General features: G+C 40.8%; 1 protein-coding gene across 3 annotated transcripts in view; it reads left to right on the forward strand.

The window, feature by feature from the left end:
* ZNF318 (zinc finger protein 318) overlaps positions 1-21,493 on the forward strand; it is a 42,952-nt gene extending 21,459 nt beyond the window's left edge. The window contains exons 7-10 of one of the 3 annotated variants that reach the window (XM_078055303.1): positions 588-791; positions 1,249-1,348; positions 2,321-2,439; positions 2,735-7,159. In XM_078055303.1, coding sequence (XP_077911429.1) covers positions 588-791; positions 1,249-1,348; positions 2,321-2,439; positions 2,735-6,061 — 3,750 coding nt within the window. In that variant the 3' untranslated portion in view covers positions 6,062-7,159. Of the gene's footprint in view, positions 1-587; positions 792-1,248; positions 1,349-2,320; positions 2,440-2,734; positions 7,160-11,396; positions 13,577-21,375 lie in introns of those variants that run through there. The other 2 variants (XR_013441258.1, XM_078055304.1) reach the window with 2 other exon arrangements.
* The last annotated feature ends 5,498 nt before the right edge of the window (positions 21,494-26,991 follow it).

A 26,991-nucleotide genomic window follows, 5' to 3' on the forward strand; every position in this document is an offset into this window, starting at 1 on the left:
AGATTCTCTTAAGTCATCCCACGTAGATGACTGTCTGCTTTATCTATGCACAACAGCAGCCCTACTCTCCAGTTTTGCATACCAGCATGTGTCTATGATAAGTGGGTTCACTATTATGTGTTTTCTGCATTTGCTTAACCTGTCAATTACCTGTTCCATGTTGTTTTTTCTTTTTTCTTAGTTGTCATTATGATTTCTAAATTTAACTAATGTATTTAATTGCATAGGGAACACATTCAACATCTACCAAAGGCTGTATAGTAAAAAGACTCCAGTAAATCCTTGTTCTCTACTTCCCCTCTCCGGAGGCAGCCAGTGTTTCCATAATCTTGAGTATTTTTCTAAATATTTTAGGATATATAAGTAAATATATTGCCGTTATGATGTATTCTCCATGATCAGGTAGCACTATAGTTCTGTTTGAGCCTTGTAGACAAATTTCTCATGAGGTTTTCCCCAGTTTATATAGCTGTAGGCACTGAAAATATGGTCATGTGGCCCTGTATCGATTATTGCGGTAAGCTACCTGCTTTTTCTGAGGAAGACAGATCTAGAATTCCTTCTGAGTGCAGGTGTTTTCCCTCTAGGAATCAAAGGTAAACAGTGAGAATTCCCATACTAAGAGCCCCAAGCCTGCCGAGAGCCCCCAGCCAGCTGCTAAGCAGGCTGATGAGCCTGTTGCTGCCTATGAGTATTATGATGCTGGCAATCACTGGTGCAAAGACTGCAACACCATCTGTGGAACCATGTTTGACTTCTTCACTCATATGCACAATAAGAAGCACACACAGGTAGGTATCTTGCCCGCTATTATTTCCATTCTCGCCCTCCTTCCCCTCAAACTTCTACACCCCCATCTGCATTACAAAGCTGGAAAATGAAACATTCTCATATGGGCAGGAGCCCCAATCTGAAGAGCCAAGAGATACCAACAAAGGAGACACCATCCCCAGGACTCAGTCCAGGGGACCTGCCTGTAACTAAACACCATGACAAGTGTAAGTGAGGCTTCTGCCTCTTTTGATTCCTTGAGTACCTGATTATTTGTTTCATTTTATCCGTTGCTAGTACTTGCTCTAACATGTGTTTACCTTTTCCACAGGTGATTTCCGTTTAAACAGTTGGCAGAGGGGGTGGGGGTGGGTAGCTGGGGGTTTCTGGTCCCCCCTGGTGTGGGGGAGAAAAAGAGAAAAGTGGGTCATTGAGTTTTAGTGCTGTTGTGTGAGCGCCTCTGCCTCTTGCAAATAGACACTGGATCCCTACAACAGACCTTGGGCTTCAAAGACCCAGAGTGAGGCCAAGCAAGATGCTGTAAAGCGAACTGACAAGATAACTGTTCCTGCAAAAGGTATGATCCCCCCTGCCTCCTTTGTAGTTTCCTTACATTTAGCCAAATAAGAGTCCCCTGAACTAAGGTGCTAGGAAGCAGCATAGGGTGAGACATAACCATTTTGTTAACAAAGGTGTAAGAATGCCTTCTATGTGCAAAATAGATCCTGAAGAAATAAAGAGATCTATACGACAAAAATGATCTCCACCCATATGGCCAAAATTCTAACAACTGTTAAACATATACATACCCACTTTAAAATATAACTGAGGGATGCCTGGCTGACCCAGCCGGCAGAGCATGCAGCTCTTGATCTTGGGGTCATGAGTTCAAGCCCCATACTGGGCGTGGAGCCTACTTAAAAAAAAATTTTTTTTTAGTGTATATATAACTTTTTTTGTCACTGACTTATGTACCAAAATCTTATTTATTTGAAATCCAGGTAAAAGAACAATAAAAGGTATAGTAATTTAACTGCTTTTTCACCTGAGAACTATAAAATATTTTTGAATAGTTGTTATTGGGGGTAGGTTGAGAAGTAGAAAGTTTGTCTTTATACTTCTCAATTTCTTACCTTCGTTAAGTAGTCAGTGCTAATTTATAGAAGGTAGATTCCTGAGTATTTAATACCAGCATGAGAGATCCTCATACAAATGGTAATGAGCTATTTGGGAGTATAGTTTTTAAATTTCCTACAATACTTAGTGGTAGTTGGAGTTTGAGGAGCATCAACAACAGAACTGAGTCTGGCACAGGAAACTCCTGAATTAACTAGGTAATGTTCCCAAGAGGGGGAAGGGCTAGAGGTCCTGAGTTTCAAGTTTTAAATTGGAAAGACTGTGCCATTTAGATTCATCTAAATGCTACTTCTGACTTGAAAGTGGGTAAGGTCCTGTATACCGTTGACTTTTTTATTGCAAAGGGGAAGTGGGATTTCCTTTACTGACATCCTGGGTGGAAATGACTTATTTTCTTGACTTCTTCTTTCAGGTTCTGAGTTTCTGATTCCCATCACTGGATATTACTGCCAGCTCTGTGAGGAATTTTTGGGGGATCCAATTTCTGGAGAGCAACATGTGAAGGGTCACCAGCACAATGAGAAATACAAGGTTGGTCTTTGTAGTAGTTGTGGAGTTTTCCACTTTCTACAGTAATCCTTTTGACTTTGTCAAACAACTTCAGAGTCAGAAAAACTCATTAATACTTTAAATTCCATGTAATTACTAGGAAGGTCTCTTCAGTCCTATTAAGAGATGCTGACCTGGTAGAACCATCTGTATCCTTGAAGAAGATAACTCTACTTTAAGGGTTTCTACCAATTGAATTCCAACAGTAACAGGGCCAAGATTTTCTTTCTTACTGTATTTTGACCAGTTGTTGAGCCTTTATCTTTTCTCTTCCCAGAAATATGTGGTTGAAAACCCATTGTATGAGGAGCGGCGGAATCTGGACCGCCAAGCTGGCTTGGCTGTGGTCCTAGAGACAGAACGGCGACGACAGAGTGAGCTAAAGCGTAAACTTAGTGAGAAACCAAAGGAAGAAAAGAAAGAAAAAAAGGCAAAGGTCATGAAGGAAGTAAAAGAGGATGACAAAGTCTCTGAAGAACTAGAGGACCAACTCTCTGAGGGTGGGAACTCCCCTGAAAAGGCTGAAAGTAAAAGGAAGGGTAACATCAAACTCCAATTAAAGGAAGAGGTAAAGAAAGAATCACCGTCTTCCTCTTTCGGGAAATTCAGCTGGAAGAAGCCAGAGAAAGAAGAGGAAAAAAGTTCAATGGCCACAAGTATTCCCAAGGAAGAGGTGGTAGAAAACAGTAAGGACAAAGAGGATGGCAAGGCTGAGGCTGGGAAGGCAAAGCCCATCAAAATCAAGCTCTCTGGGAAAACGGTTGTTGCACATACTAGCCCGTGGATGCCTGTTGTGACAACTTCAACCCAGACTAAGATCCGACCCAACCTGCCGATCCCATCCACAGTACTCCGCAAGTCAGGTTCAGCCACAGTGAGCAAGCCAGCTCCTCTTAACACCTTTCTATCCATCAAGTCTTCTGGAACTACTGCTAAGCCTCTGCCAGTGGTTAAAGAGTCTTCAGCTGATCTCCTCTTGCCTCCTGACATCATCTCCAAAGCATTTGGAGGGGAAGAGGTGATTCTAAAAGGGTCTCCAGAGGAAAAAATGGTACTGGCTGAAAAGAATGAGCCATCCCATATACCTGAGCAAATGCTACCACCTCCTCCACCACCCCCTCCACCACCACCTCCGCCGCCCCCAGTTATACCTCATCTAGCTTCCCCATCTCCTGCTCAAGCAAATGCTGTCTTGGCACCGGTCAAATCAAACCCAGCTGTATCTCACACTCTCAGCCCTGGCTTCCTGGGTCCTAACATTTTGAATCCTGTGTTGCCAGTAGCCATCATGGCCTCAGCACAGCCAGCTGCCATTCCTTCTGATGAGACGGCTCCTGGGGTGAGTGAGAGTGACAGGGACCAGACCCTTTTCTCTGTGTTAGTGCGTCCTCCACCTCCCCTCTCAAGTGTGTTCAGTGAACAAGCCAAAAAATTGGAAAAGCGAAATTCATGCTTAGCCACAGCCAATGCTAAGGACCTGTATGATATATTCTACAGTAGTGGTGGAAAGGGGGCCCCTGAGACTAAGCTGAGTGGTGGTCTATTGGCCAATGGGGAAAACAGCAATCTCTCTAGAGTCGAAAGTTCAGATACCCCTTCCACTTCTACTTTGAACAACAGTGCATCCCAAGAGGAGTTGCCTCCAGATAGAAGTTTGAACTCTGCTCCTTTAGTCAGCAACCCTGAAAAGCCCATTGCAAAAACTCTGGTGTCTCTAGGGAAATGGTCAGTTGTAGAATGCACAGACTCAAAGAGCAGAGGTGGTAGCTACGGCTTCCTACAGCCTCTGACAAGGTTGTGCCAAAGCAGGCCTTATGAAACTGTTACCCCAAAGACAGACACTTTGGCCATGTGGACTTGTAGCTCCTTCCAGAGTGATGCTAATAAGGATATATCTCCAGGTGGAAAAATTGAACTTGAGCTGGGAGAGCCAGGGCCACCAGGTGTAGAGCCAGGCCCTCAGCTGTCAGATATACACTGCCATATCATGGAATCTCAGAATTTGGTAGAAACTCACCTTACGGAATCTGGTAACCAGGAAGAGGAAAGCCAAGAGCTCCACAAATCTAAGGGTTGTGGGGAAAGTGAGGTAGAGGCAAACGTTGAACTAAAAGAAAAGAGACCAAAGCTTTCTGAGGGGATGGTAGGAGAGGGAACAGGTATCCGTGTTGGGCCCAATAGCATAGAGGATTCTAATTTGAACCGTGGGAACAGATGTGCATGGGAGGGAGAAATAGAACAGCCCAAGTTACAAATGACTGACAAAAGGGCTGAACAGTCCAAGAAATTGATGACAGGAAGTGAAACTCAAAGTAAAATAGTGATTGACTTGAGTGCACAGGCTCTTTCTTCCACAAAAGCAAAAATAGACTCATTTCCGTCAGAAGCTAGGTCTTTACTCCAGAACCCACAAGATGTACCTGTGAAAATTTCTGCCCCAGAATTGCTTCTGCAGTCCCCAGCCAGATCAGATATGTGTTTAACAGATAGTGCACGGGAGCAAGGAGTTTCAGCTGGTAGTGAAGAGTGGCTAGAAAATTCAGCTCCAGAATCAGCTTCCAGAACTAGTTACAGAAGCCTCAAACTCAAGAGAGAAAGATCAAAAGACTTTCAAGGTAAAAGGATTTATGAGCTGGCTGTTTGGGATGAGAATAAGAAGTCAGAGACCTGGGAGAGCCCAGAGAAACCAGAAACAGAAGCCCTGGAGCTACAAGATGTCCATTCAGAATTAACTGTGACAATAGAAAGCAAGGCCTTAGAAGACTTTGAAGTTACAGACTTAAAAGTAGAAGAGCTTGCTGCCCTGGGGAGCCTGGGGGATATGGGTGTTGATTTCTGCAATACTCAGGTAGACCAAGCACATAGATCCCCAACTGCCCTGTCTCAGAAAGTACGTGAAGAAAATTCTATGTCACCTATAGGATGTAATCCCTCCACTCTCACTGACTTGGAACCAATCCCATCCTTTTCTGAGTTTCCATTAGATTCTCCCAAAACCCTGGTGCTTAACTTTGGAGCAGCGGGTGAACAAAACTCATCTAATCCCAGAAGTGGAAGGATCACTCCTAACATTTTAAAAACTGGACTTCCTATAGAAAATGTTGACCTTGGCTTGGGGAGCCTAGAGGGAACACACCAAGCACTTGACCTATTAGCAGGAGGAATGATGCCTGAGGAAGTAGAAGAAACTTCTCAATTAGAGAAACAAGATTCACTCCGATTGGAATCGGAAACAATTAACCCTGCAGGCCTTGGGCCGTCTCCTTGCCTTCCAGACCTTGTTGAATTTGTTACACGGACACCTGGAGTTCAAAAAGAGAAGTTATGTTCTCCTCTGTCTGAGCCAGGTGACCCTCCTGAGTGTAGTTCCCTGGAGATGGGCCCACTACAGCTAGAAATACCGAAAGTGTCCATAACACAGCTAGCAATTCCTCAAGTAGATGAGGACAGTGACCACCCTTTGAATTTGGTAAGATCTCTGGCTTCAGGGTCCCCTACAAGGGAGCAAGTAGTTGGAGGCAATATGGTCCCTCAGGAAATACCTGCACAAGAAGCTCCAGTTGCTGCCACCCAGGACCACACAGCATCCAGTGTTCATGACTAAGAATACACATCCAGAGCTACTTGTGGATGAATCAAATTGGCTTCTAGAAATCAGGTGCCCAGGTGATCCAGGACTAGTTGGCTATCTCATCTGGAACCTACACCAAGAAATGCAGTCAACATCTTACAGTAAATGTTCATGGAAGCCAAAAAGTTTACCTCTTTTCCGTTTTTTTTTTCTTAAGATACCAGACAAATCAATCATAACTTCTATACATATCTGTACAAAAGTATTTTCTGTTATTATTATTTTTTTTTCCAATTTACTTTCTCCTACATTGTCATTAAAATCAAATGTCTGTCTGGCTCACCACATAGTGTGCTTTGATTGTATTTTGGCTTTGACTCTACCATTTCTGGAATATGGGGGAGGAGGGAGACAGAGCTGACTTCTCCAATTGCTATGTTGTATTCCTACCCAATTTCCTGGGCAGCTGATGGATCTCTGGGAGAAACACCAGAAAGCCTGCTGAAATGGAAAACTACTAATGAAGGAAGGATTGTTCATCTCTTAGGCTTCCATTTGGATGGGCCTGCCTTAACATTGTTTGAAATGCAGCGTGAGTAGCTCTTTTGTTTACTGTTTACTTCCTTGTGCCATGTCAACCCCGTACTTCTTTATTCTGTTGCCTTTGCTTGGGATGGTCCTGCTAACCCACAAACCTGTTTGGAAATGGCCTCAATAAACATGGAAGAAAATCTAGCAGGTTCACTTTTGGAAGACGACAAATCGGTAAGGCTGATTCATGGCTGAATGCCAGGTGCAGATACGCTTTTTGGGTCACTTTTATTTTTGAAATGGCCTTTTGTTCATTGTATTGTGATCCAGTAACACTTTGTGTTAAATTGTTTAGCAGCCATTTCTGTTCTGAAGAGGTAGAAGAGCTGAAACTTGTTTTGGGATTGGACTCATTCTCTGTTCCACAATCCATATGTATTCCCTTCCTCTACCTCTCCCTTTCCCAAATTATTTCCACCATAGTGTGATGTTTTGGGTTGTACATTTTGTTCAAAAGATTAAAGAATTTATGAGTTGGCTTGGACAAGTTTAATTTTATTTTTAACGTGTTAATTCCTTGGAATAAATGCATTAACCTCATGTTTCTTTCTGGATTTTTGTTTTGAAACCACACACATTTGAACTCCACAGGAAAACTAGAAAAATGAACTCCTGCTGTCCTGTTGTCTATCTCCTCCCTCCCAGTTTCTTTTTCCCCACTTGTTGGGGCTACTTTCTTCATGTCAGATTGTGAAGTTATGTTATCTATGCCCCAGTGCTGCCCAGATGGGTAGTGAGTAGGCGACAGTGGTCTGGTTTTGGCATCTTCTTATTGTGAAGCTTTTCATACACCCTTATGTCGGCTCTCCCTATGCTACTCTGGAAGCTGAACTCCCCCAAGAATATTCATGTTCTTGCTGAGGGCGTCCTTAGGGATCAGAGAGCTTAGTCCTCAGATTTCCTAATCTCTGTCCCGGTTTCCTTTGTTGGCAGAAATTTATAACCTGGCTCAACAGAGGCTTCAGAGTCTTGTCTTCTCCCCACTCAAAAATAATGCAAAGTTGGTCTTTTTCCCTAAGAATTCTTTTTTCCCTGTTAATTTGGGTGCAGAGCTGCAGAATCCTATGTTGACTTTGGGGAGGCCATTTAGTTTTTCTAGAGCCTTGACTAATGTCTATTTAGAACATGTCCTGGCCTCTGTTGCTCATCATGTTGTGGAAAGAGACATACTTGGGAGAGTTCAGTCCGTGAATGTTCCTCAGCCATTTGCCTTGCTGTGATTTTGGACAAGTTACTTCACCTCACTGTGCCACAGGGATTTTTTTTTCCTTCTTTAAAATGAGGATCATTGTCTCCATCTCAGCCCCAAATATGTCCAGGATCATACCATCCTGAGTAGTCCTCCTAGGCCTGCTTTTTAGGCAGTTTTCTGGCCCGGAAACCATAGAGTGACTTAGAAGCTGCCCTTTAGACAAACGTAAACCCAGATGAGCTTCAGAAATATATTTGTTTTTCTGGAGAGCTACTCCCTCCCTATTTTAGCAGCCTATCTACAGGAATTCAGAGAACCTACAAGTTTAAAATGCCAGTTGTTACTGATAGTTCACCTCCCTTTGGGGAGAGATGGGTGGGTTTAGAGTGGGGAGGGGTTAGTCTTCTTCAGATCTCACTTGTACCCTTATTCCTTCTCTGAGGGAGTCAGAATCTTACTCTTTAGGTTAAGCGGGGGACTCTTGGGAAGGGTAGGGTAGGGAAGGGAAGAGAGGCAAAATCTAGGAAGTACAGAACTAATTTAAGTAGCTGGGGCTGGAGTACTTTGATCTATTACTCTTGTATTCTCTTGATAACTTCAGGCTTTTTCTAGAATAATGAATGCTTACTTGTAAGAAGCAATGGCATTCTGTATATCTGCCTTGAAATAGTAGAGGGAGAGCGTTTAGTCTGGGCTGAAAGTGTGATCCCTCTTTGATCAGTGGGATCTAGCTTTCCAGAGAAGCCCTGTGAAAGGAAAGGCAGAACTGTAACCCAGTTGCCAGCACCTAAAGGTAGGACCTGTTTCTTTTTATTCAGTACTATCACAGCACTGAATAAATGTTCACCTTTGGAGATAAAGGCAAGGAGGGGGCCCTAATCTTTACATGTAGCTTACGGTATCATCTATAACTACTTTAAAATTCTGCAAACATCAGAAAGTTTTTATTAGACTCCCTCAACTGTGAGAATACATCATCAGCAGTTAGGTTTAAATTTGGGCAAACACCTAATTTTGCCTAAGTTGTGTAAATAACCCCCCCCCCCCAGAAATCCCTTTGGCTTTGTGAATGGAGACCTCTTGCTTCATAAACCATCTATCTCCTATTCACAGCTAGCTTCAGGGCATATAAGACTCTTAACCTTTCTGGTAAGTATTCCCATTGTACCTAATACAGCTCCATCTCTCTAAAAAAAAATGTAAAAGTCAAAAGGTTATCTAATGGTTTGGTATCAAAGCATGCCAGGACATATGTTCATTTATCAGGCTGCCAGGTTCAAGGACTGAAGAAGAATGGTAAGGTGTTGAGGGGCGGGGAGGGTTGGACATATAGATACAGGCATCCAACAGGGACATTAAGTGTATTTGTTAAAAAGAAAAAGGTGGAGGCAGGTTTAGAGGAGACAGCCTACAAAGAAAGTGAGATGGGTTTTTAAAAATATATTCCTAGGGTGCCTGGCTGGCTCAGTTGGTAGAGCATGGGACTCTCGATACCGGGGTCATGAGTTCAAGCCCCACATTGGGCCTAGAGCTTACTTAAAAATATATATTCATAAACCTTGGTTCTCACATTAACAAAACATACCTACCAAGCCTGGGGCAAGAAAGAACCTAAGCAAGGTCATTTATTAACAATTTTGTGAGAACATGGACAGATGAAAAGAGTTTGTGATTGTGAACACATTTCTTTATATAGAGTTGAATTTTATTATAATGTTTGTGTAATTTTTAACCAAAAAAATTATGTATACACTCGCAGTATTCATTGATAAGCCAAGCAGTTGAACTGATAATGAAAATCTATCATTAAAAAAAAAACACTGCCATGCTGATTTGCCCATAACCCTTATACACTTTGAAAGGACCATGTATGTTTTCACTGTAACAATGTGGTTTTAATTTTACATTTATGTGTTTATTTGATCAATATATCCCTCTCCCCACAACTAGATTATAAACTCTCGAGAGCAGGAAGTCTCTTTGCTTACTGTTTTTTCATTGTATTCCCAGTGCACAGTTGCCTGACACACAGAGTGCTCAATAAAAATTTGTTAAAAGAATCAATGTGGTAATAGTAGCTATTTTTTATTGACTGTGAATACTCAGCAATTTAGTGGGTAAAAGCTGCAAGTTGCTGATTGTATTTGTTGGATACTTAGCACTCCAGAAGCCAACTATCCTGCTTCTGTCCTGGATCTTTGTATACAAAGCACTGTCTATGGCAGGGAGTGCATATCAAGGCTGTCATTGGCCTCCATTTCAGCAGCAGTCTGAAATAGTGGTGTCAGGCCAGGAGGGGGACACATTGCCCCTGAAGCTCCTGGAAGAAAAACTGAGGTTGGGAATGGGGGTAAACTGACCTTAGAGTTAGCAATCAAAGGCTTTGGGAACTTTGATATTTAGATGGCTACCTTTCTCCTTCCAGCCAGATTTTGTAGGCATGTTGAAATCAGTCAGTCAAACCCCAGACCTCTGATTTGGCCCAACATCCTCTTGTCACCTCATCAGAACCCTAAATCAAGCTGCCAGTTTGATTTCCGGAAGGAAACAAAAAAAAAAGCAAAAACAGTTGCTGTTGGTAGGAGGAGGAGAAATGCTTTCATTTTTTATTTTGTATTTTTTGTTTCAACATCCTGACCATAAAATGCATTTAAAATTAAATATTTCAAAAAAAAAAAAAAAAAGGGATGCCTGGGTGGCTCAGTTGGTTAAAATTAAATATTTCATGCACATATAAAATATGTACACACATGTAAAATATGTAATTTTATGTCAGTAAGGGTTATCTGGTGCTGTGGAATTATAGACCAGGGTTTATTTTTTTCCTTTTGTGTACTTTTGTATATTAAAAAATAGTGTGGGTTTTTTTTTTTTTAAGTGTGTGTCTCCTACTCAACGCATCTCTTGTCACTCTGCTCATCAGTTTTCTACCATTGCAAATAGGTCCTGCTGCTTTTCCCGCAAGACTCCCTAAATTCCTCTATTCCCATCAAGGCTGGGCAACATTCATTCAATCTCCATTCTTGAAGAATATTATTATTTTCTTTTTTTCTCTCTTCCTCTTCCCTATCTCTTGCCCCTACTTCTGTTCAGCTGGTTATACATTTCCAAGTGTACAAGCATTTGGACGTGAAATTCTATAAATCAAACTGCCTGTCTTCACAGAGCTTTACCTTTAATGCAGGTACACAAAAAGATATCACAAAGTCTTTGTTGCATGCAAGAGAGTAGAAGATTATTTGTTTCTAGATGTATAGATTAAAAACTTTACAGGCTTTTGTTCATTCCACTTGTGGAGGATCAGGAGAGAAAATATTTTGTAGAAAGCAATGGAAATGCATTTCCAAATGTTTAAGGGAAGTGAGTAAGCAGGGTGAAAGGAGAGGCAGAGTTACATGATAGAGGGTATAGAGAAGGATTGCAAAGAGGCAAAATCAACCATATTGAGGTATTATTTTTTTTCATCTTCTCTCTGATGCTCTGTCCCTGCTAAACTGCTATTCAGCTCTCCTATAGCCTACCTATACAACGATGACTATGAAGACATTTACTGACTCTTGCCTACCTCTCTCCCTTTCTTTTCAGGAGCAGTTGCTGAAGTCCAGATTTCCAGAAGGAAGGACTGCAGAAGACATCTTTGCCTCAGGGAGGCAGGGATAGAAGCCACAGAGACCAAAGAAATAATGAGCACCCTGGGGTCAGTAGGCAGTCACCTCCAGGGTCTGACTTCCGGAAGGTAGGTATGGCTGCCGGAACAGGGATGGGTTGTGGAGAAGGCCCTCAGCTGCCAGCAAATGGCGAGTTGGGTGAGCAAATGTTGTATATGTATGTCTGTATCTTTGTAGCAGTAGAAGAGGAACAAGATAAGGATAGGCATAGAGATGTATATTTTAAGCTTGCCACTCCTCATCTCAATTTTATCTCCTAACTTCCATCTCTCATTTTGTACCATGATACTTATGTTAAAGCTGTGGCTTTCAGATCTTCTCATCCTTCCTGGAGCCTGGGCCCCAGTGTTCCCAGCAAGTAGAACATCTACTATTTCAGTTTCATTACTGGTCCATATAAGAATCAAGGTAAAAATTGGCTATGTCCTTAGAGGAGTGGGGTATGAGTAGACAAAAGAGGTGGAAGGAAGGGGAGACAACCACAAAGGTGGTGTTTGAAAAATCCTGGGATTTCAGACTTCAGGACAGCTGTCTACCAGTTTCCATTCAGTCTTACTATCTCTCCTATACACATTGAAACATCTGGCACGCAGAAGCAGGCAAGCATCATTTCATACTACCAAGGAAACCCCTTCCTCTCTATCTAAAATACCAGCAGGTGTTTCATTTACTCCTTTTTGCATTTTGGGACTGTGGAGGATGAGAACAAAAATCAAATAAAATTTAGCTGACCTTTAAGTCCTTTAAACTCTGAGATTCATTTAAATCTGAGCTGCCCCTGATCCAGATTTATCCTTAAAACTGTTAGCCTACTTTTGTTCCTGATTTGTAAATCCAGGCATTTTTAGAGTCCCAGAGGTCTACCCAAATAAATCTATAGTTTGGGTAGGTTTTGGAACTACTCATAATACTACAAGTACAAAGAACTGCATAATACCCAACCAGAGCCATCAAAAGAGTAAGAAGTAAGGAGTTAAGGGTTAAGAAGTATCTCAGGGCCTCTGGCTGTTGAGGCTGAAATCAGTTAAGGACTACTCATTCCTAAGGCATCAACCCTGTGGATGAAGCAATGGAAAGCGTTCTGGGGCCAGGGCTGCCAACACTTTGTCACCACCGCTTTTGACTTTCTCTCCCTTGCTCTAGCCCAAGGTCTGTTTCTCATCAGCTACCACATTCCTCTGCTCAGGGACAATCAGGGCTGTTGGTCACAGTTTTCATTCCCAACTGCGACTCACCTACCCCCATTCTCCAGTGGTATCTGAGGTCCACCTCCAAGATGTGCTGATCTGAGGGATGGGCAGGGGGAAAGGGAACATTTCCAGAGTAATATTTTCCCTTTGAACTTCTTTTATTTAATATGCTAGAGTTCACATATATTATAAAAGTATTTAAGATCTTTTTTATTGAGGGGCACCTGGGTGGCTCAGTCGGTTGAGTGTCTGCCTTCAGCTCGGGTCATGATCCCGGGGTCCTGGGATTGAGCCCCGCATCGGGCTCCCTGCTCGGTGGAGAGCCTGCTTCTCCCTCTCCCTCTGCCTCCCCCACTTGTAATCTCTCTCTCTCTCTGTGTCAAATAAATAAAATCTTAAAAAAAAAAAAAAGATCTTTTTTATTGAAATATATTTCATATAACATTAAATTTCTTGTAACATAAGATTCACCATTTTAAAGTGTAAAATCCAGGGTACCTGGGTGGCTCAGTCAGTTAAGCGTCTGCCTTCAGCTCAGGTCATGATCCCAGGTTTCTGGGATCAAGTCCCACATGGGGCCTCCTGCTTAGCGGGGAGCCTGCTTCTCCCTCTCCCTCTGCCCCTCCCCTGCTCATGCTCTCTTTCTCTCGCTCTCTCAAATGAATAAAATCTTTTTTTTAAATAAGTGTAAAATCCAGTGATTTTTCGTATCTTCAAGATCGTGCAGCTATCACCACTATCTAATTCCAGAACATATCTACCACCCCCCCTAAAGAAGAACATACCCATTAGCAGACACTCCCAATTATTCCCTACCCCAAAGCTGCTGGCAGTCACCAATCTGCTTTCCATCTCTGTGGATTTACCTATTCTGGGAAATTCGTATAAATGGAATCATACAATGTGTGGTCTTTTGTGTCCGGCTTCTTTCGTTTAACGTGTTTTCAAGGTTCATTCATCATGTTGTACCATGTGTCAGTACTTCACTGTATTTTATAGTTGAATAATATTCTGCATGAATATACCACATTTTGTGTCTCTACTAGTTGAGGAATTTTGAGTTATTTCCACTTTTGGGCTATCATGAATAATGCTGCCGTGAATGTGAAAATTTGTATACAAGTGTTCCTGTGGACAGAAGTTTTTCAGTCCTCTTGGGTATATCCTGGGTCATATGGTAACTCTTTAACTTTTTAAAAGTAAAGTTTTATTTTAAAGTACAAGGTGCATATAAAAAACAAAAGTACACACATCACAATTGTTCAGCCCCAAGATTTTAACAGAATGACCACACCTGGGTAACCAGCACCCAAATCAAAAAATAAAATATGACCAACAACCCTGAAGCCCTTCTTGCGTCCTCTTCCAGTCACTACTTTCCCAAAATGTAATCACTTTTCTGACTGCTATCTCAGGTATTGTGGTTTTGTTTTTATTTTTGTTTTTTAAGGAGGTGAAATTCACGTAACAAAATAACCACTTTAAAATAAACAAGTGACATTTGGTATATTTACAATGTTGTGTAACCATTACCTCTGTCTAGTTCCAAAACCTTTTCATCACCCCAAAATAAAACCTTGTGTCTGTTAAGCGGTTAGTTCTCATTCCTACCTCCCTGCAGCCCCTGGCAATTACCAGTCTGCTTTCTGTCTCTATGATGTACCATATTCTGGTTATTTCACATAAATGGAGTCCTAGGATATGTGACCTTTTCTGTCTGGCTTCTTTCACTTAGCATAATGTTTTTGAGGTTAATCCATGTTGTAGCATGGCTGAATAATATTCCATTGTATGTGTATGCCGCAGTTTGTTTATCCATTCATTCATTGATGGACATTTGGGTTATCTCGACCTTTTAGCTATTGTGAATAGTACTGCTGTGAACATTCATGAATAAGTATGTGTTTGAGTACCTGTTTTCACTTCTTTTCAGAATATAACTAGAAGTGGAATTGCTAAGTCATATGATTATTTTATGTTTAACTTTTTGAGGAACTGCCAAACTTTTCCACAGCACCTTTATCATTTTACATCCCTTTCAGCAATGTACAATGGTTCCAATTTCTCCATATTCATAACACTTGTTAATTTCTTTTTTATATATATTATAGCCATCCTAGTGTTTCATTGTGGTTTTGATTTACCTTTCCTTGATAACTAATTATATTGAGCATCTTTTCATGTGCTTTTTGGCATTTTATATATCTTTTTAGAGAAATGTCTACTCAAGTCCTTTGCCCATTTTTTAATTGGGTTGTCTTTTTGTTCTACAATTGTAAGGACTCTATATATTCTGGATACTAGACCTTTTTTTTTTTTAAAGATTTTATTTATTTGACAGAGAGAGACACAGTGAGAGAGGGAACACAAGCAGGGGGAGTGGGAGAGGGAAAAGCAGGCTTCCCGCCGAGCAGGGAGCCCGATGCGGGGCTCGATCCCAGGACCTGGGATCACGACCTGAGCCGAAGGCAGACGCTTAATGACTGAGCCACCCAGGCGCCCCTGGATACTAGACCTTTATCAGATATATGATTTAAGGTATTTTCCCCATGCTATATGTTGTCTTTTCACTTTCTTCATAATATCGATGCACAAAAGATTTTAATTTTGATTAAGTCCAATTTATCCATTTTTTCTTTTATTACTTGTGGTTCTGGCATAATATTTAAGAAACTATTGCCAAATCTAAAACCATGAAGATTTATCCCTATGTTTTCTTCTAAGAATTTTTTAGTTTTAGCTCTTATGTTTAGGTTGTTGACCTGTTTTGAGTTAATTTTTGTATATAGTGTGAGGTAGGGGTCCAACTGCATTCTTTTGTATGTGGAAGTACAGTTGTTCCAGGGCATTTGTTAAAGAGACTGTTTTTTCTACATTGAATGGTCTAGGCATTCTTGTTGGAAATTGATTGGCTATTGATGTATGGATTTATTTCTGGACTCTCAGTTCTATTCCATTGGCTTATATGTCATCCTAATGCCAGTACTCTATTTTGATCACTGTAGTTTTGTAGTAAGTTTTGAAATTGAGAAGTGTGAGACTTCCAACTTTGTTCTTCTTTAAGATTGTTCTGCTGTTTGGGCCCCCTTGCATTTCATATGAATTTGAAGATTGGCTTTTCATTTCTGCAAAAAGGGTCATTGGAATTTTGATAGGGATTGTTTTAGATCTGTAGATCACTTTGGATAGCATTACCATTTTGACAATATTAGATCTTCCAATCCATGAACATAGATGCCTTTTTGTTTATTAGGTCTTTAATATCTTTCAGCAGTATTTTGTAGTTTTATGTATGTCTTTCACGTCCTGGCTAAATTTATTCCTGGGGCGCCTGGGTGGCTCAGCTGGCTAAGTGTCTGCCTTCAGCTCAGGTTGTGATCCCAGGGTCCTGGGATCAAGCCCCACATCGGGCTCCCTGCTCCCCGGGAAGCCTGCTTCTCCCTCTCCCACTCCCCTGCTTGTGTTCCCTCTCTTGCTGTGTCTCTCTCTGTCAAATAAATTAAAAAAAAAAAAATCTTAAAAAAAATAAATTTATTCCTATGTGTTTTATTCTTTTGTATGCTATTGTAAATGGAATTGATTCTTAATTTCCTATTGCAGGTGTATAGAAACACAATTTACTTTAATGAGTTGATCTTATATCCTGAAACTTTGTTGATCTTGTTAATTTCTTCTAGTTTTGTGTGTGTGTGGATTCTTTATATATATAATATATATTTTGTATATTATAAGATCATGTCATTTGAGAATAGAGATAGTTTCACCTCCCCCTTTCCAATTTGGATACCTTTTATTTCTTTTTCTTCCCTAATCGCTTTAGCTAGAACTTCCAGTACAGTGTTTAAAAGCAGTGGTAAAGGGGCGCCTGGGTGGCTCAGTGGTTAAGGGTCTGCCTTCGGCTCAGGTCATGATCCCAGAGTCCTGGGATCGAGCCCCACATCGAGCCCCACATCGGGCTCCCTGCTCAGCAGGAAGCCTTCTTCTCCCTCTCCCACTCCCCCTGCTTGTGTTCCCTCTCTCTCTGTCAAATGAGTAAATAAAATCTTAAAAAAAAAAAAGCAGTGGTAAAAGTGACATCCTTGTCTGGTTCCTACTTAATCATACAGTTTTTCATAGTATTATAATGCTTTCTTATTTCTGTAAGGTCAGTAGTAATGTCCTTTCATTTCTGATTTTAGTTACTTGCATCTTCTTTTTTTCTAAGTAAATTTAGCTAAAGTTTTTTTTTTTTAATTTAGCTAAAGTTTTGCCAATTTTGTCAGTCTTTTCAAAGTACCAACTCTTGGTTGCATTGATTCTATTGTTCATCTCCGCTGTAATCTTTATTTCTTTCCTCCTACTATCTTTTAGTTTAGTTGGCTCTTTTTTTTTCTAGTTCCTCAAGGTGTAAAGTTAGGTTATTGATTTGAGATCTTTTTTTTTTAAAATGTTCATAGCTGTAATTTCCCTCTTAGCACTGTTTTCACTGCATCCCATGTGTTTTGATATGTTGTATTTTTATTTTCATCCATCTCAAAGTATTTTATCATTTTCTTGTGAGTTCTTCTTCGACCCATTGGTTATTTAATTTTTTTTTTTTTAAAGATTTTATTTATTTATTCATGAGAGACAGAGAGAGAGAGAGACAGAGGCAGAGGGAGAAGCAGGCTCCCCGCAGAGCAGGGAGCCCGATGCGGGACTCGATCCCAGGACCCTGGGATCATGACCTGAGCCGAAGGCAGATGCTTAACCGACTGAGCCACCCAGGCGTCCCGACCCATTGGTTATTTAAGAGTGTGTTGTTCAATTTCCACATTTTGAGAATTTTCCAGTTTTCCTTCTGTTGTTGATTTTTAGCATGATTCTGTTGTGGTTGGAGAAGATACTTTGTATGATTTCAGTCTTTTTTTTTTTTTAAGATTTTTTTTTTTTAATTTATTTATTTGACAGAGAGATAGGAGAGAGGGAACACAAGCAGGGGGAGTGGGAGAGGAAGAAACAGGCTTCCCGCTGAGCAGAGAGCCCGATGTGGGGCTCGATACCAGGACCCTGGGATCATGACCTGAGCCAAAGGCAGACGCTTAACGACTGAGCCACCCAGGCGCCCCTGATTTCAGTCTTTTTAAATGTATTGAGTTTTGTTTTGTGGACTAACATATGATCTATTCTGGAGAATGTTTTATGTGCACTTGAAAAGAATGTGTATTCTGGTTTTTTTTTTTTTTCTTAAGATTTTATTTATTTGTCAGAGAGAGAGAGAGTGTGCACAAGCAGGGGGAGTGGCAGGCAGAGGGAGAAGCAGGCTCCCTGTGGAGCAAGGACCTGATGTGGGACTCGATCCCAGGACCCTGGGATCATGACCTGAGCCGAAGGCAGACACTTAACCAACTGAGGCACCCAGGAGTCCAGTGCGTATTCTGTTTCTGGATGAAGTATTCTGTATATGTCTGTTAGGTCTACTTAGTTCAGTGTTGTTCAAGTCCTCTCTTTCCTTATTGAACTTCTGTCTAGATGTTCTGTTCTTTATTGAAGTGAAGTATTGGAATCTCCAACTACTATTGTAGAACTCTCTCTCCCTTCATTTCAGTTCATCTCCATCCTTATGGTGTTTGTTACAATTGTGTGCTGATTAACATAGATTTTTGTGTGTGTTCTGATTAACATAGATTTACAGTTATTGTTTTATGCATTTGCCTTTTAAATCATATAGGAAACTAATGGGGAGTTACAAACCAAATATACAATAATACTGGCTTTTATATTTACCTACATGGTTACTTTTACTGGATTTCTTTCTTTATACAGTTTGAGTTATTGTCTAGTGTCCTTTCATTTCAGCCTAAAGGATTCCCTTTTGTTTTTCATGTAGGACAGGTCTACTAGTGATGAACTCCTCAGCTTTTGTTTCTCTAGAAAGGTCTTAATTTCCCTTTTGTTTGAAGGATAGTTTTGTGGATATAGAATCTTGGTTGAGAGTCTTCTTTTTATTTCTCCTACTCAGAATAATTTCAATAGTCCTATCTTCAAGTTCACTCATTTTTTTCTTTTGCCAGCTTGAATCTGCTGTTGAATCCCTGTAATGAGTTTTCTGTTTCAGCTACTATACTTTTTAGCTCTAGAATTTTTATTTGGTTCTTATATTATAATAATAAATGTATATTAATATAATAATATAAATAATGTGTATCTCTTTATGGATATTCTTTATTCATTTCTTCATTCTCCTAGTTTCCTTTAGATTTTTTGTCTATTGTTTTCTTTAGCTCTTTGAACATATTTAAGACATTTGATTTAAAATATTTGCCAAATGGGGTGCCTGGCTGGCTTAGTGATTAGAACATGCAACTCTTGATCTTGGGGTTGTGAGTTTGAGCCCCATGTTGGGTGTAGAGATTACTTTAAAAAAAATTTTAAAAATCTTAAAAAAATATAAAGTATTTGCCTTGTAAGTCCAGTGTTTGGGCTTCTTTGGTGATGGTTTCTATAAACTTCTTTTTTTTTTTTTTCCTGTGAATGAACCATACTTTCTTTATTCTTTTTATACCTTGTGATTTTTTTTTTTGTTTAAAACTGAACATTTTGAATATTACAGTGTGTCCATCTGGGAATCATCCCCTTCCCAGGGTTTGTTGTTTTTGATTATTGAAGGCTGTTGTCATCCATTTGTTCATTGACTTTTCTAAACTATTTTTGCTAAGACTGCATTTCTTGTTGTGTGTGATCACTGAAACTCTGTTCCATTATCTCAGCAGTCAGTCAGTGTCCTGGCAGAGATTTCCTTAAATGGCTGGAGTAAAAACACCACCACCACCTCTCCAGGTTTTTGTAGGTTGGCTCTGAGCTGGGGCACTACTTCAATGCTAAGCCAATTTGCCTGAAACTCTGCCTTAGCCTTCACCTCCTGATTGCATGGAACCCAAAGATCAGCCAAAGGTGCAAACCTAGGGTCCTCTCAGGTCTTTTCTGAACATGCATCTATCCCTGGGCATGCACTTTGTATGATGGATTTCCCCAATCACACAGTAGCCCTTCAGAGTCCTTATTTCCCCGTGTAGCTTCCTCCTCTGTCTCCTACTTGTCAGGCTTTTAGATCCATCTGCTGCTTGTTCAATTCTCTGTCTCTTGCTCTAGGCAGTCACCAGCAGCTTGGAAAGCTGCTCCAGGCTGAGGGGGCAAAACAAAGGTCAGACTCAGCATGGGTCCCGAAGGGAACCACCAGACAGGGCAAAATTGACAGCTACAGTCTTTTGAGAATAGGGTGCATCTCTCCTCCCCTGGCACTAGCAAGCCACACCAGGAATATGGACTACTATCCCACAGTCACCACCGAACTGGGGAATAGGGGGATGGTAGACAGGTAAACAAAAATGCCGCAACATTTTGTTACTGAAATTTAACAGCTTCTTTTTTCATTAAGCACACCACTGGTTGGACTCCACTCTAAGTTTTATTAGATTCCAGAGTTTTGAAAAAGTTGCTTCTATCTGTTTTTGCCAGCTTAATGATAGCTTCAGTGAAGGACTGATTCTTGTAACTCTCTACTCTGCCATTTCTGTGAAATCACAATATATTTAACTTTTTGAGGAACTGTCAAACTGTTCTCCACAGCAACTGCATCACTTTACCCTCCTACCAGAAATGTGAGGGTTTCATTTTCTCCACATCTTTTCCAACACTTGTTATTTTCTTTTTCCTTTTTGATTACAGCCATCCTAGTGGATGTAAAAATGGTATGTCCTTATGGTTTTGATTTACACTTCTTTAATGACTAATGATGTCAAGCATTTTTTCATGTGCTTATTGGCCATTTGTGTATCTTCTTTGGAAAACTATCCAAATTCTTTGCCTGTTATTTAATTGGATAACTTGTCTAAGATCCATTTTTTATATATCATTTTCTAGTCTTTTTTCTTACATGGTTATCCTAAAAATCATGCATTAAGAAAATATGTATATAAAGCAATTTACAGTGTCAGAACTTTATACAACATGATGCAATTCTTAAATACAAGAAGAAGCACAAGAACTGTATAAAGATGCACATTATATTAATTAGGACTCTTGGTTGTGACAGAAACCTAACTCAAACAACCTTAAGAAAAAATGGATAGGGGATAATTTATTACTTGATACTGGGAAACTGGGGCAGAGTTAGATCCTGGAGGCCAGAGATGTCATTAGGACCCTCCCTTCCCCTTCCTCTCAGCTGTGCTTGGCCTCATTTTCTCTTCACTCAGGGGCAAGATAGCCTCTGCAGTCTCATGCTGCTATGGCCTTATAAGGTTTCTATCTAGAAAATGGAAGTGTATTTTGCCTAATAACACCAAAAAGTCTCATGGAAAAGTCTCAGGGAAGAGGATGAGTGTGATTTGGGCCACACTTCTATCCCTGAACAATTACTGTGGACAGGTGGATAAAGTACTCAGACCAGGCCCTGGTCAGAAGCTCACCGTGGAAAGACAAGATCTACCCTACTGAACAATCTAGAATGGGGGGAGATGAGGTTCTTCAAAGGAAATCCTTCTAAGTAGAAAAGTGAGTGTCCCCTATACAGCTGCAAAGATTCAGTGCCACCTTGGTTTTATAGCCTTCCTCTTTGTGGCTTTTTATCACAAAGTTCTTGTCCCCACAAGATACTGGTAATTGCTGCCCTGTTTTTGGTGGTGGGGGTTGGTAGTAATAAATGTAGTATGAATAAAGATGTTATAGCTCTGCCTCTTCCAAAAGCTCCAGAGAAGAAGAGAAAAAGCCCAGTCATTTTGGAGCTGGGAAGAGCCTGGAACTTGACTCCTGATTCTGTGATTTTGAGTTTCATAGAGGAACTGAGAAACTCCTCTATAAAAAGGTAAGCTTTTGCATTTTTCTGAATTCGTAAGATTAAACTGTTTTAGTTTCCTTAACATAGTCTCGTGACCTGGAACGACTATGCTTGTATATTATAAAAAATGAGATGAGGAACTTGCCAATAGTTCACATCACAGAGCATTGTCACCATCTGTCAGACCTATAAGCAAGCTGACCACCAAGTTTCACTCCTCTTGTTTTCTTCTCGGTTTCCAGCATATGGATATATTTTTCATGCTGCAAATTATTTGGATGTAGTTATTTTTATGTATTTTTAGATGAAATACACATTTCCAAATGATATTTGCAAAACCAGGCCCATCTTTGTATGGAAAACCACTATTGAAAGCTGTTGTTGATTTCTTCATGAGCATAAGTTGAAGGCAACCATGGTGAGAGATCAGAGGGTCATTTCCTGCAGCCTTGATTCTGAATTAGCCCAGCTGATGCCACTGAATCACAAAATGTAGCCCAGTCAATAACCCCAAGCAGCTAACCACAAGTAGCTATATACAGAATGCTCTCAACAGGTCCATGTAATGGCAGTAAGTGGATGCTGGAAAACAAGAAAAAAGGTCAAACAGACTTGCTAGTGTGTTTTTAAGAAAACATTTCAGTCTGGTTTTGTCTTGTGTGTATGTTTCTATTTTTTTTTTTTTTTTTAAGTAACATAAATGGCAGAAAGTAAAGCTTTCTAGTTAGAGGAGAAACTCAGAAGATGGAATGAGAAAGCACACAGGTTATGTATGGGTAATAAAGGTTAAGTAACATGGTGATCAAAGAAAGGTAAGACTAATTTTTCATTAACATACCAGAACTGAGTGAAACCTTTCAAGAGTCATTGAGGAACAAAGTTTTTGATAATGCCTTAAAAGTTATAAGCATATGCCCATATACTTGGACAAGTCTACAAAGATATAAAATAAGTGGACTTTAAAGTTGTAATCAAAACTCAGTGCTAACCTGAAACATTATAGCAGTCATATTTGTAAGGTGCTTTACAGTTTACTTAACACTTTCCCACATTCTCTCATTTGCCATATATTTAATGATACACATAATTGTGCCACATGCTAATTAAGCTTAATTAGTAAGTTCTTGTGAATGACTGCAATTAGTGGGACTGGTTTGCTGCCAAAGCAGATTTTCAGTTCTCTTTTTATTAGTTATCTAGTATTTGTAATCAGGATCAGTTTAAATCATATTCTGGTTTGCCTCATACATGCTGATCCTTATGGGTATGAAGAAACAAACTCCTAAATTCTTACTCCTAGCCACCTAAGCTTCCCTTGCCCCAGGGCTTGTGTTGTAATGAAACTCTTAACTCCTACCAGTCCCCTCCTAACTCCACATCTCTTCATTAGCCCTCATCTACTCACATTTGAGGGAGACTTGTGTATAACATTTAATATTCTTTCACCAATAAATATTTATTGAGCACTCTGTATCAGAGATTAAGCAAGGCATTGGAAGCATACACAGCGTTTGGCAAAGCATTCCTGGTCCCTGCCCTCATGGAGCTCACAGACTAACAAAGCCTAAATTTGGGGGTGGGGCGGGGGGGCAGGAAGTTGGCAAACCTATTTTATTCTCCCACTAAGCTACAAATGTAGCCTTTATTTCCTCATTTGGTTGAGCTCTCAAGTAGGGAAAACACAGGTGTTGTTGATTGTACCCCCTTGGCCCTCCAGCACAGGATGCTACGGGAGAGAATGCCTGGGGCCAATAGTCTGGTATTGAGTAGGTGAGGGGGACCTGAAGTTAGGCAGGAATTAGTGAGATGAAGATATTGAGGAAGCAAGTTCCCAGAAGGGAGATAGCATTTGCAAAGGCCCTGAGGCAGGAAAGGATTTCACAGGTTTATGAAGCTCATTTAGTGTGGCTGGAGGGAGAAACAGGAGAAATGGCTAGAACTGGAAAGGTGAGGTCCTTAGAGCCAAGTTAAAAACTTTACCTTGAGGGCACTGAGAAGCCATGGAAAAGCTTTAGTGACATTCCCTTGTCTCTTGCAACCCATTATTTACCTGGAGAGGTCCTCTTACCTTTAGGCACAGAGGTGCTGTGCAGACAAGGTGCTATTCAGACTCAAACACATGGGCAGCTTAGCAGAAACCATGCTTAGAAGCAGGGAGTGGAAAGAGTATGAGCTTGAGAGTCTTGGGTCTGTATGATTTGAAGAAATCTCTTAACTTCTCCAAGCCACTCTCCTTTATTTATTTATTTATTTTTAAGATTTTATTTATTTATTTGACAGAGAGATAGCGAGAGCAGGAACACAAGCAGGGGGAGTGGGAGAGGGAGAAGCAGGCTTCCCACTGAGCAGGGAGCCCGATGCGGAGCTCGATCCCAGGACCCTGGGACCATGACCTGAGCCGAAGGCAGACGCTTAACGACTGAGCCACCCAGGCGCCCCCAAGCCACTCTCCTTTTATGTACAATTGATGATGTAGCATTTTTTTAAATTTATTTATTTATTTAAGAGAGTGAGTGAGAGAGAGAGAGAGAGAGCACACAAGCAGGGGCAGACAGAGAGGGAGAAGCAGACTCCCCTGCTGAGCTGGGATCATGACCTGAGCCAAAGGCAGACACTTAACCGACTGAGCCACCCAGGCGCCCCGATAATGTAGCATTTAAACCCCTCACCAGGTTCTTGTAGGATCAGAAATAACAAGTAAAGTGCCTGGGACTGGTATTCCATAGGTGGTAGCTGTCACTATTTTAACAGTGCTCTCTTGCTAACAAATTTGAAACTCTTTTTTGGTAATAGAATCACAAAATCATATACTGCCAATTGTGAGGAAAACTCAAATATCTGTCTGTGTATGATGCTGGCATCCCTTCTGCAACACTGGTGATCAGTTGGTTTGTTCTCCAATGTTATTTATAACATCCAGAGATAGGAAGCTCACTACTATCTGAAGCAACCACCCCATGTTTGGGCTCTGTAAGAAGGTTCTTTTCTTGGACAGAATCCCAATCTGCTTCTCTGTGACCTCTATCCTGGGGTCTCAGTAGTGCCCCTAATGCCTCATCCATGTGACAGCCTTCAGGTGTTTGGGGCCATAATCTTCACCACCACTCATCTTGAGTTGAAAAGCTTGTTTCTTCAGCTTCATAACAATAAAAGGGTCAATTCATCAAAAACTACCAACAGTCTGGGGCGCCTGGGTGGCTCAGTTGGTTGAGCGTCTGCCTTTGGCTCAGGTCATGATCCCGGGGTCCTGGGATCGAGCCCCGCATCGGGCTCCCTGCTCCACAGGAAGCCTGCTTCTCCCTCTCCCACTCCACCTGCTTGTGTTCCCTCTCTCGCTGTGTCTCTCTGTGTCAAATGAATAAATAAAATCTTAAAAAAAAAAAACAGACTCCACACTGACAGCTGATTAGGTAATTCCTACACTCAACTGGACTTAACCATTTGTGGTATTTGTTAAACTATCACGTTACAGGCTTTAGTCACACAAGTATTCAAAACAGCCACTGTCAGTAACTACAAGTACATTCCTACAAGAAGTGTTCATTTTCCCTGTTAGCATTCTTTACAAAGCCTCTTTTAGAGACAGAATAATAGAAGCCAGGCAAGGAAGAAGAGTGGAATACTGTGATTTGCTGTACTTGCAAATGAATGGCCAATATTTGAAAAGGAGGAGCCTCAACTAGTCTTTTCTAAGCACTGAACTAGAAGAGACAAGGCATACTGTGTTTGTCATGGCCATACAACACAGGAAGGCCGCCGAAGACGGGAGCAGTATAGCACTTGCCCCACTGACTCAGTGCAAGTTGTGTGAAGGCAGCGTGGCGCTCACACTCGGACACTTGTTTCTTTGTGTGGGGCCCTGTGCTGGATGCACTGGTAAAGATGACCTCTCTAGGAGGCTGAGGTATGTGGCCAAGGTGATCCCACACAGAAAGAGCTACAGAGCCTCAGTGAAAGATTATTTGATATGCCCCAGAAATTGTAAGGATAGTTCTGTGGGCAAATGAAGCCAACCTTCCTAAAGGAGAATAAATGCAGTGTCTATAAATGACTACAATGAAGTCCTCCCAACCTCCTGAAGTAAGACCTTCTCCATGAGAGCCATAGAGAACAAAAAACGGTGAACCTCAAGCCACCTTCTGTGAGAAACGAATGAGAGAGGCAGAAACACAAAAGTAAAATATCGGTGGAGACTAATATTTTTCAAGTTTGTTAAAGAAGCCCATCAAGAAACAGTTATAAAACTAAGGTTCTTGAAATAGTTCCCAAAACAAGAAACAGATAATGAGAAAGTATAGAAAAGTTTGTTTCATGGTGTGCAGCCTTCCACCTTTAGAAGTCAACAAGGAGGATAAAACAAGTGTTAAAAGGAGAAAGTACTGATGGAGACAAGTGAGGCAACAGGAGTGTTGAGTGGAAATTCAGACACCAGTCCTATCCCATTACCCAGTGAGGGAACTGAAGTCCAGAGAGGGTCTCGGACTCCTGAGACACAAATAGGACTCCTTTCACCTAGCAGGGCTCACCCACTGCAGCTGAAGGCTAAGTTCAGCACACACACACCCTTGAGCTGTTTCTGAGCTGACTTGACAAAGACACTCCAGAAAACTCTTCATTTCACCACCTAATACTTCATCGAGGGATTCTGTTCTCTGCTGGGGCACTGGCGCATAGTCATCAGCTCTCTTTCCTGCCCCTCATTCCCTGAGCTACCTTTTTTAAAAAATAAGTTCTCTTCAGGCATTATCATTATTATTATTGTTGAGAAATTATTCACATATCATAAAGTTCACCCTTCTAAGGTATACAATTCATTAATTTTTAGTATATTCATGAGGTTGTACAACTATCATCACTATCTAATTCCAGACCATTTTCATCTCCCCATAAAGAGACCTAATACCCCCTTAGCAGATATGCCCAATTGCCCCTCCTCCACACCCCTAGGAACCACCAATCCACTTTTCTGTCTTTATGGATTTCCCTATTCTGGACATTTCATATAAATGGAATCATACAATATGTGGTGTTATGTGTCTGGCTTCTTTCACTTAGCATGTTTTTATGGCTCATCCAGGTTGTAGTGTGCATCAGTACTTCATTCCTTTTTATGGCTGAATCCTCTTCTATCACAGATATGCCACATTCTCCATCTGTTTCATCAGTTGATGGACTTTTGGCTGTTGTGAATAGCAGTACTATGAACATTCATGTACAAATTTTCGTGTGGACATAGGCGTTCATTTCTCTTGGGTATATACCCAGAATTGCAATTGCTGGATCATACAGTAACTCTCTTTAACCTTTTGAGGAGTTACCAGAATGTTTTTCAAAGGGCTGTACTGTTTTACATTCTCATCAACAGCATATGAGGAATCCAATTTTGACACATCCTAACACCTGTTATTATCTTTTTTTATTATAGCCATTCTAATAGGTCTATAATGGTATCTCATTGTGATCCTGATTTTCCTTTCCCTAATGACTAATGATGTTGAGCATTTTTTCATGTGCTTGTTGGCCAT

Source organism: Halichoerus grypus, chromosome 9, assembly GCF_964656455.1.
Source record: "Halichoerus grypus chromosome 9, mHalGry1.hap1.1, whole genome shotgun sequence".
Taxonomy (NCBI): domain Eukaryota; kingdom Metazoa; phylum Chordata; class Mammalia; order Carnivora; family Phocidae; genus Halichoerus; species Halichoerus grypus.